General features: G+C 40.4%; 1 protein-coding gene and 1 non-coding gene across 5 annotated transcripts in view; both read right to left on the reverse strand.

Moving 5' to 3' along the window:
- Positions 1-19,550, reverse strand: part of LOC139470184 (polycomb complex protein BMI-1-A-like) — a 113,456-nt gene that overhangs the window by 56,852 nt on the left and 37,054 nt on the right. For 3 of the 4 annotated variants that reach the window (XM_071252493.1, XM_071252494.1, XM_071252492.1), the window contains exon 1: positions 6,732-7,263. In XM_071252493.1, coding sequence (XP_071108594.1) covers positions 6,732-6,873 — 142 coding nt within the window. In that variant the 5' untranslated portion in view covers positions 6,874-7,263. Of the gene's footprint in view, positions 1-6,731; positions 7,264-19,550 lie in introns of those variants that run through there. The other variant, XM_071252495.1, reaches the window with a different exon arrangement.
- On the reverse strand, positions 13,676-13,758 carry Trnal-uaa (transfer RNA leucine (anticodon UAA)). Its single transcript has one exon. It is a non-coding gene; the product is annotated as a tRNA-Leu (tRNA).

Genomic DNA, 19,550 nt, shown 5'->3' on the forward strand with positions numbered 1-19,550 from the left:
TTGTCGTAGAGATTAATAGGCCCCGTGCAAGGCGGTGGTAATGAGCGGGGGCCGGGGCCTAGGTTGTAAATCATTTTCGCTGGAATCCTTATTACACCGTGGGGCAGGTTTGTTCAAGATAAATGGTGCGTTAGAAATTGGGAGATGTTTCTGTTGTCGGTTTTATGGTCTTTGAAGTGACGTTTCGCGCATGTAGCGATGCAACCTTCAGAAACACAGTGCTTCTTTAGTTCATGACAAGAAATAATAGCATTATTCTTTCATTATTTTGTCATTTGCTTCGCCAAAATTCAATCTGTGCATCTTCTGTGGTCTTCTGTGGTAGCCCTGTGGATAAAGCGTTCGCTCGTCACGCCAAAGTTCTGGACACGATTCCTGGCACGGCTACAATGTGTGAAGCCTATTCGTGGATCTCCCCGATGTATTATTGCTGAGACATTGCTGAAAGCTGCGTCTGACTACTCTCACTCTCCTAATATCTCAGTTTATGGCATGACACGTTTTTCTTCGTTAAACATCATCATCATTATCATCATCACCACCATCACCATCACCATCATCACCACCATCACCATCACCATCATCACCATCACCATCATCATCACCATCATCATCATCATCATCATCATCACGGTCGCACAACCTTCCATGCATCCACGCAGTCACTGCGCGCATGTATCCTGTAGGATGATTTGACCTGCGTGTCGTCCCATCTATTGGATAGATTTCCAGTTGAGGCCTGACTACGACCTTTGACCTTCACAACAAAGTACCTAATTTAGCTTACCCTATAAACAAAGTCCAATATATATTTATGAAGCCATTTGTGTCAATTGATTGTTAATTATTCACATTTAATCAAAATAAGGCAGAGGAATCTGATAAAAACACCAGCCTCATGTACAATTTCATATAAGATTTCATTTTGGTCGACAGTCAAACATTGGGACATCTTCCCGAGGCAAGTGAGTTAACTGACTTTAAAAGTCCAGTTTCCACCCCTGCCGGAATTACTGAGCTCGATCGCAGCGCCACCAGTGGCTGTAGTTATGTCCCTTCTAAGCCTTTCCTATGGACCAATCAGATTCCACCTCTCGTCTTATTTGCTTCAAACAAAATGGCGGCGCCAAGTCAGGACGATCAGCTCGATAATCAAGATCTATATTGTGACAAAACGGGTCTTACATCGCGAAATGCATCAAATCACGTGAGCACCCTTGATTATAAACATGAAACGATTTTGAAAATATATGTTGACAACGAGTAGGCGGTGCACATGCTTTGCAAATCCTGCAATCGACCGAACACTGCAATACCGGATTTCGATTTCTTTGCGCGATTTTGATTGGACTATACATAGACTGGTTCTTCCAGCCAATAACAATAACATCTCAATAACACCAGCCTAGTTCGGCAAGGGTGGAAACTGGACTTTTATAGTCAGTTAACTCACTTGCCTCGGGAGGATGACTTAGGGATTACTAAATGCACGTTCTTCTCACATTAACAGTGTTCTGATCATCTAGACAAAGGTCATTTCCTTTTCCATTTCGAGATTAGGGTCACGTGGGGTAGCCTCGCGGCTGAAGCGTTCGTTCACAACACCAAAGACCCGATTTCAATTCCACACAAAGACGTGATGCCCATGTTTGATGTCCCCGCCTCGATATGCAATATTGCTGAAAACGGCATAAAACAACAATATTCAAACATATTACGTCAACTGTATAAAGAGATTGACGGTAAGGTAGCCTAGTGGTTAAAGCGTTCGCTTGTCCCGCCTAACGCAAAAGTTCCCAACATAGGTACAATGCGTGAAGCCCACTTCTGGTGTCCCCCGTCGTGATATTGCAGGATATAAATCCACCCTCACTTACTGTAAAAAGGTATATATTCCATACCAAAATCTACTATACAAAAAAAAACACCGACTTGATATAACACAAGTCACACACCAAAACTCGTGCTGATCACAAATAGCTACATTTAAACAAACGTCTTCAGTCGAGACGCAGAAGTTCAACCATATGCAAGGTTTATGCAAAAGCAAGGCGACCCACACACTTGCGACACGGATTTGGAAAACAATTTCAAGCTACGAATTATAATACACCTACATTCAGAATTATGCACACCGCCAACGCGTTGTTGAACTCCTGGGATTTGCGTCAGATCTTCGCATTACATTTCAGACAGTGGAACATTCGTTCACAGCGCGGGGGAGAAGATCGATCGGCCTTCACTGATTTGATTTGATCATCGTTCTGCTTCTCGCGCAATAGCTGAATCGCTTCCTGGTGTGTCACGTGACCTTCAAACTGACCTTGACTCGGAGACATTTTGAAATGTTGGTTTTGACATAATTTCTTGTAGAACGACATATGTCGCAGCTCGTTACAGGTTTTGATTGACAGGTGTACTTGTACTGTTCGGAATAACCTTGACATTAAGTTGCTTTCGTTTAATATGGCCGAGTAAATTTGAAAATAACATGTCTTACTGGGCGGTTATTTCGACGTCAAAAAGACCGACAGCCTGTATTCCGATTGCAGTTAATTACTTTAGTACAAACGACATAACTAAATCGTAAGAAAACTAAACGCACGTTGATAACACCCAAGTGATATCCAAACTGACTTTACAGTCAGTTCTAAGAAAAAAAAAAAATATTTGTTATCATTTAAGAATATTCAACTCCAATTTCCGACACTTACATGCTTAATAAAGGGGCAATAGATACTACGGTATGTGTTCTTATATAGAGAACGATACGTGTCAAAACCGGATTTTCTAAATAACCACAGGACCAAAAGTTGGAATGAATCCAAAACGAATGATGGCCGCAAATATTTAACAGCGCGATATGCGGAAGTTTCTCAATATTACGCCTTAGGCTGTTAGCGGCTGCTTATGACTACATGTATTATACTCAATATAGTTATGTATGAAGTGCTTGTCTGTTTTCGTAATTGACAATAATAAGAGGTGATCTATGATATTTATTAGACACGTTGTACAAATTAAATAACCCAATATCAATAAACATGTCAGCTGCGTATCAGTGTTCAGACTTGCTAGGGTATAAATGTCTATTCTAATGCTGCTGTTGGCTACAGCGGTATTTAACCTACAGTAATTGGGTCTTCGGAATATCGAGACAACCACCGATACGTGGTGCGGTTGCGATTTGTGCCATTTTGCAAAGAAAGGTTGGGTTCAAAAATTGAAACCGTATGTTTCCGATTAAAACCATTCCGGCCGTGGTTATTTCTGGAACACAATCTTACATGCACGTATCAAACGGTTTCAAGACATCACATTTCGCTCAAATATAACTGGATTTGTGAAAGATGAAAATGAGCTAACGATCACTGACATTCTAGCAGCTCTCATAGCTGGCCTTGCATGGTGGAACATCATTAGCAACGCAAAACACAAAGCCATAATCAATATTGAATGAATGTAAATGAACCAAGCATGTCAGCTATTAGGGAATAACCGTGCATATAACACACAATCCCAGTTGGGTAATCCAGTGGGTAGTGTGCTCGTCCATCGTTCCGAAGATCCGGTTCGATTCTCCACATGGTGAAGATTTTCAAAGCTAATGCTGAATATATCCGCCTTGTGTTTGCTAAGAATGGCGTCAAACACAGCATGAACGACTGGAGAGCATAATCGTTTAAAGGGGGACTTTGTCCATACCAATTAGCATGCCAAACTTTCATCAGCTTTAGAAATTCGTTTTTAAGACCAGTCCAGGGGGCTAGTATAAGCTATATTTCGCTAAACCTCAGTTTGCAGCTAGTCAAAACTGTTTGCTATGTTTACACTTTCTAACAGTTATATTCATTTTCAATTGAAAAGAACTCAAGCATTGAGAACTTGTTCAGAATTATAGCCCTCAAATCTTTCTAGTCAATGAGAACAACCATCAGGGTCTGAAGCTGTCCTAAGCATAATTTCGTAGTCTCGGGCTAGCGGAGTAGCGTGAATTTCGAAGGATGTCTCTTTGTCTGCCAACATGAATCACATACTGCATATCAGTCAAGTTAACGGACACGATAGTTACACGGATACAGTGTCTCTGTTCCAGGCATCTATAGACAACCTCAACACCTTGAAGCTAAAACAAGTCGCCAGACCAGATATATCACAGTTTCTCAGCCATGTATGGACTATTTATTTTATTTCCGCCTCCTGTTAAATTTAAATGAGGCAAATTTAGTCTGATATGCCTGTATAACTTATCACATTGAAACACTGAAAAAACCCTGAACTCTGCACTTAAAATTGTAACGTGACCCACTACTCCTGCAGAGTATTCGATTGCATCAGCGTGACAGCACTCACCTGACATTCTGTGTTTTATAATATGCGTGCCTTGCAGTTTCAGTGCGTTGGTGTGGGAGGACGAGACGTTCTCACCTCCATGGCGACACATGTTGCATACCAGTGACTTTAATATGCAGTAACATATACAATGGGCGAGGCGCGGTGTCGTGTGTGCGTGAACAATGGCATATCGACTGACACACTTATTGCTATAAACCCTTGCAACGTTTGACACACATACTGATTTCTCTCCCGTAGCTCTGAACTAAGGTTTGCTGTGACATTGTCGGGAAAAGGGGGTTTAGGTGAATGGCGTCGAGTGATGATGTTTCGACAATTGTGGCAGTGTAACGTTGAATGGCGGTGATATTTGGTTGAATGTTGTAGACAGTGATATTGCGTTGAATGTTGCGGACAGTGATATTGCGTTGAATTTTGCGGACAGTGATATTGCGTTGAATGTTGTAGACAGTGATATTGCGTTGAATTTTGGGGACAGTGATATTGCGTTGAATGTTGTAGACTGTGATATTGCGTTGAATGTTGCGGACATAGTGATATTGCGTTGAGTGTTGCGGACATATGTTGCGTTGAAAGTTGCTGACACAGTGACAATGCATTGAAAGTTGCGGACAGAGATATTGTGTTGAATGTCGCGGACAGTGATTTTGAATTGAGTGTTGCAGACAGTGAGTTCGCGTTGAGAGTTGCGGATGTAAATGTAGTATTGTGATGAATGCCATTTCGTGTGTGGTAGAGCTACGTTGAATGTTATGCTGTTGATGGTAAACTGCTAACAATGAATGGTGATGGTGTTATAATCTACAGGGAACATCTAGACAGTGATACCTTGTGTTGTAGGTTTACCGGCAAACATTGAGAGGTTGTGCGGTTTAAAGCGAAGTGATATTGTGGCTAAACACACTTAATGCCGTGACTATCCAGGATAGACATATATCTAGAATTCCAGGATAGACACATATCTAGCAGACCACAACACTGCATGATGTGCAGGTCAACAGGTCACATCGTGTACTGTACTCCTCTAGCCCTGCATGATCTCGTGGCTCCTACGGAGATGTGCATTCGGCTCCCAAAGCCTTTGCTTTGAGCTTCACGTGGTATGTCATGGCACAGGTCTCTGGGGCAATAATTATTAGTTTAAATCATTATTTCTAGATTATGTAAATAATAAAAACGAGTTGTCCTGTAAGAGACTGGAGTGTCCACATACACTTGCCTATAAGGAGGATAGAATTACTACACATCGTCGACTTTTCTTTCAGTACAGCCTTGGAGCAAGGCTACCTATGGGGTGTCATCAAGTAAACATGCCGCATGATGCACGTTACGCTAACATTTAGCCAGGAACGTACGGCAAAAACAGTGGACTGACTCTAAAATTATTAATTTGAAGGGTTCCTTACGCACACTGAGGACATTGCTAAAGACGGACATTATGGGGGGTCCCGCCGGGTATAATGTTGTTACCCGTGAAACTGATATATCAAGGGGCGTTATCAGAAAACAAAATGTGTTCGGTACAATCGGAACAACATATCCTAGGACTGTTAACGCGAGCTTCGTGTTGCGTTTATGTGTACCCGTGAGAGAGAAATGACGAAGAACCTATTGCAGCCTTAAAGGTGCACCCGTCAGAGTTTGTTTTTTGTTTGTTGTGTAACGCCGCGCTCAGCAATATTCCAGCTATATGGCGGCGGTCTGTAAATAATCGAGTCTGGACCAGACAATCCAGTGATTGACATTATGAGCATTGGTCCTCGCAATTGGGATACGATGACATACATCAACCAAGTCAGCGAGCCTGACCACCCGATCCCGTTAGTCGCCTATTACGACAAGCATAGTCGCCTTTAACGGCAAGGATGGGTTGCTGAAGGCCTATTCTACCCCGGATCTTCACAGGTCGTACCCGTGAGAGAATTGATGGTTTGGATTTGTAATGTCTGTGTGCGCGAATTGGGCGTCAGGAGTCACCCAACCCATTCCGCTTTGGAAAACATTACAATTCCCCGCTGCATTGCTTAGTAAAGAACAGGACAGTGAAGAGATTACCCATTTAACATTTCTTCACAATAAAACTTCTTCACCCCCGCTGCTTGTTACGATATAAAACATCATAAAACACATCAGGTTAGAGATAACAAAAAATGCAAGCACAGGCTTCACTGCTTTGAGTAAACGACCTGTACCAATTGTCTGTAATAAAACAACATATGACGGCACGACAATGAACAGTTGGGATCCCTCTCCTACTTGGGAAGAGAGCAACATAGGTGGTCGTTCACCCAGGTAATCCCGCTCGCTGTAGACTATAAACAACAAATCTGACCTCATTCACCGTCGCAATAAATCAAAGAAAAGTTGGTACTCACACGAATGTAAACACTCCACGATTGTAGTAGCATCCACAAGGTATCCTCCGCAGAGGGCACAAAGCAAATGGGGGTTTAACTCCGTTATCCTCATCTTTTCACACGCAGGGTCCATGTTCTGCAAAGACGAAAACAACGACATGTTTGTTGATGAATCAAGCCTCTAGTGAGTGGTGGACGTGGGCTTCGAGAGCTGGCATCTCGTAACAATCACACAACACCGACACCCACGGCTCCATACATTCCGCATTTTGAAGCACACACGATAAGGTTGGTTCACGGTGGAGCTAATGACTTGGACTGTCCTCTACCTCAGCTAAACACGTAATACTCCTCAGAGCTCCGCTCGTGGAGCCTACATTGTTAGACACAGTAACCCCAGTGAGCGATCAGCCTCGTTTTCACGTAGCGGTATGTCGCTCTCCGATTGCACGCCCTCAGCGAGAGGCTAGTCTTCGCGAGGTTCTCCCAGGGTAAAATATCGAGTCCAAGCTCCCCTGTTTTAGACTAGTCTTGTCACGTACTTGGCCAGTGTTCTGTTAATTTGCTATCGCCTGTGATCCCCGATCGTTACAGCTGCAGAGCTTTCATAATTTCCAAAACGCTGACGTACGGTACCGTTAGCGACTCTCGCAAAGGGCACGATTTTATTGGGACTAGCGTCATCGATTTTCAAGTACTCGCGTTCGCCTGAAAGCGCATAGATTTGCCTTGAGCTTTTGCAGTCAATAATGTCGAGATACCGATGTGTTTCTGTCGCATTGCTGCGTTTAATTAAAAAGTGCACGAACATCAATCTTTTGAGCTTGGAAAATTCGACCAATGGAGATTAAGGGGAGGACGCCTGACTTCCCCGAAGATTGGTCACCGGCCTCTCTTGGTGCCAGAACGCTGACTAATTGTCTAAAAACGGTTTTAATCAATATAGCAATCATGCAGTTTAACACCTCTGCACCCGCAGTTGCGAGACATATTTAATCATTTAGATGTAAAGTGAAAATGAACAGAGACTTATGTAAGTGTATATGATAACAATAATTATTAGGGTGATGATGATGCTGGTGGAGATGGTGCTAATAATAACAATTAGTTGAATTTTACATTTAACGATCAGATTAATCGATAAGTTGCATATTTTTTGCTCTACGCGAAAATCAGCAGTGATAGCAATTGTTCTGGTAGCCACTAGTTTCAGAAGTGTGTTTGTTGTTTAACGCCGCAATCAGCAATATTCCAGCTATTTGACGGCGGTCTGTGAATATTCGAGTCTGGGCCAGACATTCCAGTGATTGATGTTGTGAGCATCAATCAACGTCGAGATAAGATGACACGTAATCAACAAAGTCACCGAGACTGGCCACCCAATTCAAAAATTCGCCACTTAGGACCAGCATATATTGCTGGGGAACAATTTTAACCCGGAATTCCGAAGTTTTAGAAGTTTTAAACGTATGCTGATGGTATAACAGAAGTAGTTTAATGGAACGAGCAGTATCAGCAGTATCCTCAGTTGCTGGAGTAGATGTAGTTGTTGGTGTAGATGTAGTTGTTGGTGTAGTTGTAGTTGTTGGTGTAGTTGTAGTTGTTGTAATGATAGAAGTTGCTGCAGTAGTGGTGCGTGAGTTGAGTTCAACAACGCTTTGAAAAGTATTTAAGATGCATCACAACACGTCGGTTTATTTAGTTAATCGGTTGAACAAAGAGACAAAACCCTTTCCATATCCAACAGAAATCTCTGCATAAAGCAGAACCGCTTGTACGATTCCGACTATATCATGCGCATGTGTTTATGAATCACTATCATATAGTGATGAAACCAGGTGTTCGCGAAAAGGTGCGCGTATCCTGCCCAAAAGGTGGCACCCGTCACAAACACATGCAAAGGCAAGTCACTTGTTCCCCGTAAAAAAAACGGGAACGTATGGAATATGTCAAAATTGTGAATTGCATCGGATGTCATTTTCGTCACTGAAACCCATGATAACGGGTAAAGTACCAAAAGAGGAAGAACCAAAATCAGGTGGAATCTCGGATTCAAACCCACGACCAATGGATCCTGATACAGCTAAGGGGCACAATTGTGCATGGCAAAATGCCTCTTTGGTCCATTGGACCTCCCGTGCCCCCGGTAGAAACAAAGGGAGAAGGTGAGAAAGCGAATATCTGCAGGTCTGTCGGTGTTCAAAATATATGTTGGCTCCATCAAAGACATAGTATATGTGTCTATCAACTTGAGCACGAAAGATGCGCATTCTTAAATTACCTAAGGTATCTCCGACACTGAAAGACTGAACAGACCGCCCTGATTAGCCAGTGACTCTGCCAGCCGTACATACGCCCATACACACATGTACACCGGCTGAATAACGCCATATTATCTTAATAACTTAACTGTTTTATCTGAAAAGCAGATGCCAAATTTCTCAATTACCAGAACTGACTTGTCTCAAGGATACAGACAAGGCAAATTGACTCATACACAAGTCTGGTCAAATACGGTTCAAGCAAGTACACCCAAACATAGAAACCGCGTCGAATCGGAACAAGACTGAACCGAAATGTATTAGTGAAAACTGTCTGTCCGAGTTTCAATTTAAGTACGCCTCTATTCCCACTGCCTCTGATAACCTATTACGTCATCAATTTCTGTTGTTTACGAATGTCCTGTATCGTGCGACAAGATTGGAGGTGTGACGGCTCGCCGATAAGCTGAGAAAATAAACGCCCCACGATATATCATTGGTGCTCATTCAAGCCATAGGCCATTACGCTAGGGTAAGTGAATGCCTGCGGTTTGCATCTATGTACACAGTTGGCGAAACCACAAACCACATATGTTGCCCCGCAGGGGGTCGGAGGTCATAGGTTACAAACTCCGCCACCCTGAATTCCTTACAGCGATAATAGACTGCGCACAAAAGTATAATAGGCAGCTGACTGCTTACTGACCCCTGAAGAAGAGTGCAGAGAGCACTGGGAAAATATTGTTAAATTATCAATTTAGTTTAATTTATCAATAATTATGCAAACTAAGTTTTGAAATACGCCCTTAGTAATAAATATCCTTGAGATTCAATTCCATTTAATTAAATTCGTTAAATATTTATTTGTAATTAATGTCATAAAAAGTTTCTAAATTTCTTAATACATTTTAATAATCTTACGAAGGCACGTTTTAATACTGTCAGTCGTATAAAAAAATCGATTAATTTTACAATTATCAAATTTGAAACGCCTAATTAAAACAAAACCCAAATCAATTCCACATTGTGATACAGAATAAGTTCTGCACAAACAGGTACACGTCATATTTGTCATTAAAACTAATGCGCACTTTCCCACGAGGTAAATAACACGACATATTCTCTGTATGCGTCCACAAAATTCCAAACAAAATTCAATACAATACAGCCCCCTTTACTTGGATGCATACATAAATGCCGCTTTAAGATACCACCACAAGGACGCACAACGCTAATCAGCTGCTAACTTAAACCAGTATAAATATTTCTTAGACCGCGTGACAACGCTTGCAAAAATGTCATTATGCTCTTCGCCTCATTACACACGCCGCTGCTATTAAAACCTAATAAAATATAAACATTCATTCAAACTCTAAACGAAATTTCTCCTTTTGTGGTAGTTACGCGAATAAAAGTTGAAGCGTTTTCGGTTCGCTTCTTGCAATAATTTTCACCATGCATGATCAGTGAGCAATTAAGGCACGTGACATCCTTGTCGCCATTTTCAGATTCTATTCAGAATGATAAAATTGTAAAATGTTTTTCAAAAGCGATGATCACTATGTTCGGAGGCATTGAAATCCCCAGGTTGTCGTAAAATTGATTGTTTGTATCAGAAAACGCAATTTCCTCAAAGACACGTAAAGCGATGTATTATGCAACTTATTTTGATAGAATTAATAGATGGTATCAATAATTTATCGCCGTTAGCACCACGTGTCTCTGTTTGAATTTCTTTTTCATTCCACCGACGTTTATCAATAAAAACGATAAATGTTTATTGATGTCCGTGTGTCAAGAAAGAAGCTTGTATAGACAAAGCTATTGGTATAAAGTGTCACAGCCATGAGTGAGTCATGGGTGGCTCAAAGGATGAAGAGGGTGTGGTTGAATATTCGGGTTGACACTGGTTGACATCAAGATTGGCCTCCAATAAGTGTTCCTTTCGAGGAACAGATAGTAGAGACTACACAATGAACATGTTACACAATCTGACAGAAAGTAGTATACCGTTTACAAGGCGATAACTTCAACATCTACCACGTGAAGCGGAGACGAAGCTCTCACGATCACCATCAGAGAGTACGGACAAATATCTAGCGAAAACTCTTGCGACCATAACCAGTACGAGCATACAATACTCAACAGCACGAAATCGCTGAAAAATACTAATTAAATTCTTTAAACAGTAGTTTTATCACTTTTTCACATTTTTGACAAGCTTTAGACCAGATGAGAAATGATACTTAAAGAAATAAACGAATACTGAGAAACAGGTTTTTAAATTAATATTTTAATCATTAATACCGAGATAAGTTTGAAATATAACGCCTCAAATATAGTGACCAGCTGTTTCTCCCATTGTACAACGACCTTGTGTTATAGTTCAATAAATATGATATGGGCAGCTAGACAGACGGACCGGGTCGTGTCTCGTTATAAGTTTGATCCCGCAGCAAAGATAAATATCCAGCCAATCACATCCTATACCTACCACGAGGCGAGGCGTCAATGTGTGGGATGTAAATTATATGTCTGTCATGACTGGTATGATATAATGTTTATAATGACCGACAGTCCACTGGTCGGGGGGGGGGGGGGGGGGGGGACAAATACACCGCATTTCAGCAGATAGGTATATGGACAAGTCCGGTATAATAATAATAATAATAATAATAATAATAGTTCAGATGTTCACTAGTGTAATAAAAATGTATGAATCCTGAGAAGTTAGATGGATATAACTGCAAGGCAAAAGAAAGTATACCCTTGAATACTGGATTTCCCCAAAAATTTACAAACGTTCTCAAAACGTTATCAGACAGAAAACACTGCAAGCGTAATTTTCCCGTATCAAATACATGACCATCGACAAACAATTTCTTGTTTGTTTCACTTTTAGCCACCATCAAACATGGGTGCATTATTCTTTAGCCGAGCAGTTTATGACTATTACCAGGCAGAGACCCCGACGACTAATTGTTAACCTTGAATATTACTGATCACTGAATACAGGACAAGCACTTATTTCGAACACAGGACTCTCGAGTAGACTATGCAGTCAAACCGCATATAACGAAATTCGAGGGGACTTTAATCAGTTCGTTACACCCGAACGTCTCTTTTAACACAAACAATGATGCCAAGCTTGTAGATTTTCATGGAATTAAACGACCTCTCTTTAAGCCTATAGTTTGTAATATCCGACAATATGTGTCTATGTCGACACAGAACAATCTATTTTGTTCACACTTAATTCTAATTTTTGATATCATGTTTCAGTTTCTGCAGTGGAAATATTGTATATTTATTAATACATCTAAAATATTGATATCAACGTGAGACTTCGGAACAAAATATAGGATTCAGTTATATGATATCTGTACCGTACGATTTTATTTATAATTAAAAGAGTTTGCCGTCGCGAATGGATTGCCGCATAATATAGATAGAAATATGTTCGTGCAATAAATATGGAACTTATAAAACATAGAAGATGTCGCTCCATCAGTGTATCCTGTATAATGTCGAATTCACCGAATGTAACATTTCAAAGATCTTGTTTTACTTTTATTTCATTTCTGAAATAGGTATCACGATCATTTTTATCTTTCATTTTTATACGAAAGAAGTATAATTACTGATTAGCTTAAAAAAAAGGAAAACGAGGACTCGAACCGACAGGTTATCTGAAAGTGTCATCTGTCTAAGAAGAATGGTATGGTAGAGTAAGCATGCTAAAAAATTAAGAAACGACTTTTTTTAATTTCACGAGCGAAAAAATACACGAATAATGATATCTTTACGAATATAATACATGGTGCAGTCTTAGCTGTACTAAATAAAATAATAATAATAATAAAAAAAAATGATTTTATCAAGAACCCTGTTGAGAAGCGAGCATTGTCCACATGACGTCAACAGTGACAGAATATTACGTCAGATGTGTATCTGCGTCATCGATGCTCTAGATCATGTGGTTCTATAATCATCATTTTGTTGTTGTTGTAGTTGTTGTTGTTGTTGTTGTTAACGTGGAATTACTATCACACCTGTGTATTTTATTTACTTACGTATCTTGACCCTTATTCATATCAAAAACGTATATGTTTACTGTTATATTCATTTTACATTGCAATGTGGATCATTGTTTTAACTTGATATTTGGATTTATTTACTTATTTATTTACACATCATGGTGAGGTTATATTATTACCAATACTACCCAAGAAATATTTAATTCTATTGTCTCAGTTTCGTGTCTATGACCTTCAAATCCAAATTAGAGACGCCTGCAAGAGAATATCAGTCATTTCAATACATAATTAAGTGTGAACGGACCGAGAATTAACGTGTTTTTTCAACCATAAAGACCAATTCTGAATTTATTGTCGGAAACATAAAATAACATCACCACGTTTTCCCCATGCGTGACGATACGCAGCCGTTTTTATTCATTTTCGGTTGTTTTCTTTCAGGCGAATTCATAATTGAATCAGATTACCAGTAAACTCAATTCAATAGCCTTGGGATGCGTTTTACAACACGCCTTGATTAGTTAACACAACGTAACGTACAGCCTTTTCAAACCGTTAGCAGTTTATGACCCTTTAATAGAGTAATTCACACCTGTCGACATTCAAGACACATTACACTGTGTCGAATGTACTTTTATGTGATGTAAAATATGTAAAAAGTTACTAGCACGGGTGGGGTTCGAACCCACGCGGACATACGTCCATTGGATCTTAAGTCCAACGCCTTAACCACTCGGCCACCGTGCTGACGTATTACCCTGGGAAATTAGGCCATAACATGCGCAGCTACATAAGCGAGCCTGACTCAATCGATAAACTCGCTGGGGTTTGTGACTTGCTTTTAATAGCAATGTAAAAATAGAACTGCACTGTTAGCTATTGTATAGGGAAGTAATATATCGCCGCTGTATGTATACTCATCGCAGATAATTACGCATCCACACTTGGACGTCGTTATACAATCTTATATGGACGCCTTACATTTAGAGCTCTTCCAAAGCGTTATATAAGAGCGTACATATATTCATTTACATCCCATCTTCTGAGAGTAAATAAATGGAATGTTGAAATATTATGCACCGACACTGAAAAGATGAGATAGGTAGGAGATGGTAGACTGCTAACCGTCTAGCGGTTCACAAGCAGCTTGGGTTGCATGATCCCCAGGGAGTTGAGAATGAAAATTGAGTGCATTCTGATCCATTGACCGGGGTGATAACGTAACGCTTTGAGAAATGATTGGTGCGGATTTGGCGCATTATAAATATGCACATGTCAGCAGATATCAGCAGAAATTGACATATATAGTTATTTTAGCAATAGTAGAATTTATATATTTTATTTATAAAGTTTTAGATTTTAGTTTAACACTCAGTCAAAGATCCTTTTATTTTGAAGCGGTATTTATTTGAAATTAGCTGCAGAAATATTGAAATAATAGGTATCTACACAGGCCAGGTGGGCTCCCTTACGTCTATCGCGTCTTACATTTTAGAGCAATATGTATATATCCCACCACAACTACACAAATATACATATGGGTCCAACGAAATGTTTTACGCACATGTTATTATCGTGATATTATTTTCATAGATTAAGAAATATTTCACTTGATGCCACCAAGAGCGACGATGCGCCAAATCAGTTCAACACAGCGTTAAGGTTTACTAAGACGAACGTGTTTAATTGCACAATTTTTTTCGAGAGTTCGTTTGGGATGATACCAGTCCAAAATAAACACAACTGGCGGTGACGATGGCGTATGAGTTGTATAATACCGAGATATGGAAAATCCTTGAAGGCACTCCGAAAGATCAGCACGTGCAAACACGCGCCACAACCTGATCCGATTACTTTTGAGCGATCGACAGTATAAGCATGTAAGGATGGGACCTAATTGTTTTGCCACCAACTTTGCTTCCGTTTTCTTTAAGCAAATATTCTCAAATTGATCTCTTTCGGAAGATATCGACAGTTACAATCACTAACTCACGCGCTCAGCACGTTCTAAAAGGTCACGTGTCGGTAGCGCGTGCCGATAAGAGAAGACATTCAATGGGGAGCAATCTCACACACACACCCCTTCCAAATAAAAGAGCCTGATAACACCGACACAATCTCTATCAGGGCCGTATACACGTTTTCGGTAGGTCAGATAAACTAATTCCTGCAATATGTCCAAACAAACCCACTAGTGGCAGAAATCGCGGCCATCTTGACAGCTCCGCACCACGACGCATGCGCATTAATGTGATTGGAAGCAGATGGTTTGGTCAGCCGGGTTTTGAAATTTGGTGTTGGACATGACAGCGTCATGGTAACGGGTTCTCTTGCCTTGATTGAATGGACCACTGTCTTTTAGAAATGGACGATAATCACACAGGGGATATAAATGGAATCAATTCTAAGAACGAATAATTAACAAAATCCCCTGTCCACTCCAACTAAAGCCGGAAAATGTCCATTGTTATTCATGAATGGGCATTATGTTCAAACCGCTATTTTCAAAAAGGAAATCTAACGGTGTTCTTGGAATGAGGATGAATTTTAAGAGGATTCGTTTACTAAGTGTTCTTCCGATGATAACCCTTCATTGTTCAGAGTTGTTGTTGATGCTTTGCTTTACTGTCAGCTGTTGGTTGAACATTTAATCAAATTTATTGTAAAATAAATTTATAATTATATTCTCTGACGTATTTTGTCCAGATATAGTTTAAAACATTTCACCAAATTAACCCCGAGAAGATAATCAGAAACTTACTGACATATGCAAAACGAACTGCCGGGAAAAAGAAAGTATGCACCCCTGTTTGATGGTGGATAAAAATAAAACCAACAAGAAATGGTTATTCGATGATGAGGTATTTGATACAGGTGTCATAGTTGATGTTTTTGACCTTAGATTTGCAGTGTTTCAGCCAGGAAACGTTTGCAGTGTTTTGCTCAAATCAAATTTGTGTACTTTCTTTTTCCAGGCAATTTAGATGCAAATACAATTTTGCTACTTCTTGCTTGAGGATGACGTCAAAGAAAAAAACTTGGACAGACCGACAGCAAGAATTCATTTTTTACATGGAGTGGAGTGATTACATTATACGTTGTAGCGAATAACGAGGGGTTTATGGGGTTTTCTGCATCCTGCGGGAGGTTTTACAAAACCCCACGTGCCCCTTGTGATATTACTGCAACTTAACTTAGGTTCGTGGCGGGTAATAATAAGGGATATATTCTCCCGCTGAGAAATTTATTTCCCTCTAAGGCGGGATACAAAATATTTTATCAAGATCACGTGGACCAATCAGATCTTATCATTCTGACATGGAGGTATATCAAGGGGTTTTACTCTCTGTTCTCCTCGTTCCCGAGGCAAGAACCGCCTCCGTGGTCTTGTGGTAGAGCGTCCGCCCGGAGAGCGGAAGGTCCAGGGTTCGATCCCGGGCCGCGTCATACAAAAAGACGTTAAAAAATTGTACTTGTTGTTACCCTGTCTGGCGCTCGGCATTAAGGGGCTAAAACAAGAACTGGTCGGCTCGGAGTCAGTTTACTGTGTCTGAGTGGGGTATACATGTTAAACTGCGGCATGGTATCTCAGTGAGCTAGCACTATAAATCGGCATCAGTCCGGACTAGTACAAGCAGCCACACACACACATACACGTGCGTGCACGTGGCTATATAAGTGCAATAATCTTGGACGCGACGTTAAACCCAATTTCACCTCACCTCCCGAGGCAAGGGAGTTAACTGACTATTTAAGCCCAGTTTCCAGTTGCCGTACTAGGCTTGTATTCCAGAGCATTAAAATTGTGTAACAAACAGGACATTCGGTTCGTAAACAACATGGATTTCCACGTGCAGATTTCGGCCGACTGAAGGATTTGCAAAGCATGTGTACCACCAACTGGGCACCGACACATATTTTGCAAATCTTTTCATGTTTTTGATCAAGGTGCGCGAGGCAAGGCCCGTTTTATTACAATATAGATCTTGATTATTGACTGGGCGCCGCCATTTTGTTTGAAACAATTGCAAGTGATACGAGAGGTGGAACCTCTTTGGTCTATAGAAGGGATGTTGAAGGGACATAACTCGTAACAGGCACTGGTGGCGCTACGATCGAGCCTGGAAATTCCAGCCAAGTTCGACAATGGTGGAAACTTTATAATCAGTTAACGCCTTTGCCTCGGGAAGATGCTGTGGTGGCAAATGGGTTCGGGGTATTTATTAAAATAGAATTGGGATGTACGACCCTGGATAATTGAGGATGTGTCCCTGGATGTCTTGGTCGTTGCTCACGCTATCGACCACAAGTTTCTTTTTCCCAGGCTCGACACACTACTATAAAGATACAACGAAATACAATTCACCCACTCGCTGATTTGCCATACAAGCCTTTCATTTCATCATTGTATCATTATCTATAAATGGTCGAATTAATAATTCAGGTTTTGTGGAACTGTTTTAGGCTGACTTTATACGGTGTAATAGAAAATAGTCTACTGACCTCAATTATTCATTTTTCTTAACCCTACATCTAAAAGACAGCCGGCGGGGCCTTGAGGACACAACAGTTAAATAGCATATTAAATGCTTGACTGCATTGGGAGTACCCAAGGCGATTGTATACCTCCACATTTATTGTCCACTCCAGCTTCGAATTACTATCAAAGAATGTAGCACACTTGCTCCGACCACATAACTATAGTATACAGACTTGATATTTGCCGACATGGTCTGTAGTTTCCGCGCATTGTCAGATTTTACCAGACCCGTAACGTTTGGGGTGGCTGAACGTCATTGAAAGAATATTATCCTATTGGCCCCGGTGAGTTTATTTTGCATTGCCAAGATTTCAGTTAGCTGCCCCTTTATGTGGACGTCTATTATCTATGTGGGTTATTGCTGTGGGTATGTGTAGCATTAAATGAAAAGATGGTTTTGACAATTTGTACATCAACTTACAGATTCTGACAACCGGTGAAAGGGGCTATCATGGCTGTGTTGTGCTAGCCAGAAAGGTTGATTGAACTGTTGTGGTAGAGATCAGGAACGCATTCGAATATTGTCCCGTATACGTTATTGATATTTTGTTATTATTCAGCAACGTTGTAATACATAAGGTATGGACACTCTTTGGGCAGCGAGTAGTTAAAGTACGCTACTGGCTCTCTGATGGTTTATTTAGTGTGTTTATTTATTCTAGCTTAATATTACTCCTAAAATATAATCTTTTTAAGTATCTCCCTATGTCTATAAGCGTGAATAGTTTTATATGCATCTGGCAACAGATGAAAAGTATATACATGTACATGTATTTTCATACTGAAAAAACGCAAACAGTTGCACATGTACCCACTCACGACAAAACACAAGCAAAAGATGTAACATTTTGTTTATGAAAATATGTTTTTGTTGTTGTTGGTTTGTTGTTTAACGCCGCAGTCAGCAATATTCCAGCTATATGATGGCAGTCTGTAAATAACCGAGTCTGGACCAGACAATCCAGTGATTGACATCATGAGCATCAATCCACGCAATTGGGATTGATGAGATGCATCAATCAAGTCAGCGAGCCTGACCACCCGATCCCGTTAGTCGCCTTTTACGACAAGCATAGTCACTTTTTACGGCAAGCATGGGTTGCTGAAGAACTATTCTACCCTGGAATCTTCACGGGTCTGCAGAGGGACTGACGTGTGTCAGTCGGGAACAGAGGAGCGAACGCCTTCATTGAGGGAAGAACATGTTCCACAAAACAATTAATGTCACAATTGTCCCACATGGTGTAAATATTGAGTATGTAGAATTAGTATGTCGTATTGAATGTAATGTGTGGCTAAAGGCTTGCGTAAAATCGGAGTTAAGCCTACCAGTTTTGCCCGACACCAGAAATTAGAAAACTGTAAGAAATAATTTGGTCAGTGATTAGAATTGCTCATGAAGATGAGAATTAGAATACGTGTAACTATTTTTTAAGGCTTGCATGTTTTGGGCTTCAGGGAATACAGACTAAAGATGTGAGGCTAAGCTGTGCCTAAAAGCCTCAGTTTAGAGGCTTTAGTTCAAAAGAACATTACCAATTGTCTCAAGAGATTAAGAAAAGGTAAAAGCAAATGTTAGTCACATTGACATGCTAATAATTAGGTGTGTCAAGAAGTTAACAAAAGAGACAAAAACCCTTTCCACAATCACAGAAACTATCTACTAAAATCAGACTCCATTGTCCGATTCCGACTATATCATAAAAAAGTGTTCATGAATCACTATCAAATAGGGTGATATCAGTCGAATTTCAACAATTATCATTTACACTCCATGTGGTCATAACTTTTAAATGACCGTGTTGTAAGTCTCGATCGTGCCAGGCTACTTGTCAGAATTCATGTAAAAAAATAACTTTTTAAATTTTAATTGGCTCAAACGAGACATTAAGACGCCTCCCCTTTTATTATATTGCGCTAGAAAGTGTTGTGCCTTGATAGGTGGACAGTGCACCTATGTTGTCTTGGAGGTAAGGAGACGAGGCGGTTCCCCAATAAT

This window comes from Haliotis cracherodii, unplaced genomic scaffold (assembly GCF_022045235.1).
Source record: "Haliotis cracherodii isolate W230 unplaced genomic scaffold, xgHalCrac1.p SCAF_20, whole genome shotgun sequence".
Classification (NCBI taxonomy): Eukaryota; Metazoa; Mollusca; class Gastropoda; order Lepetellida; family Haliotidae; genus Haliotis; species Haliotis cracherodii.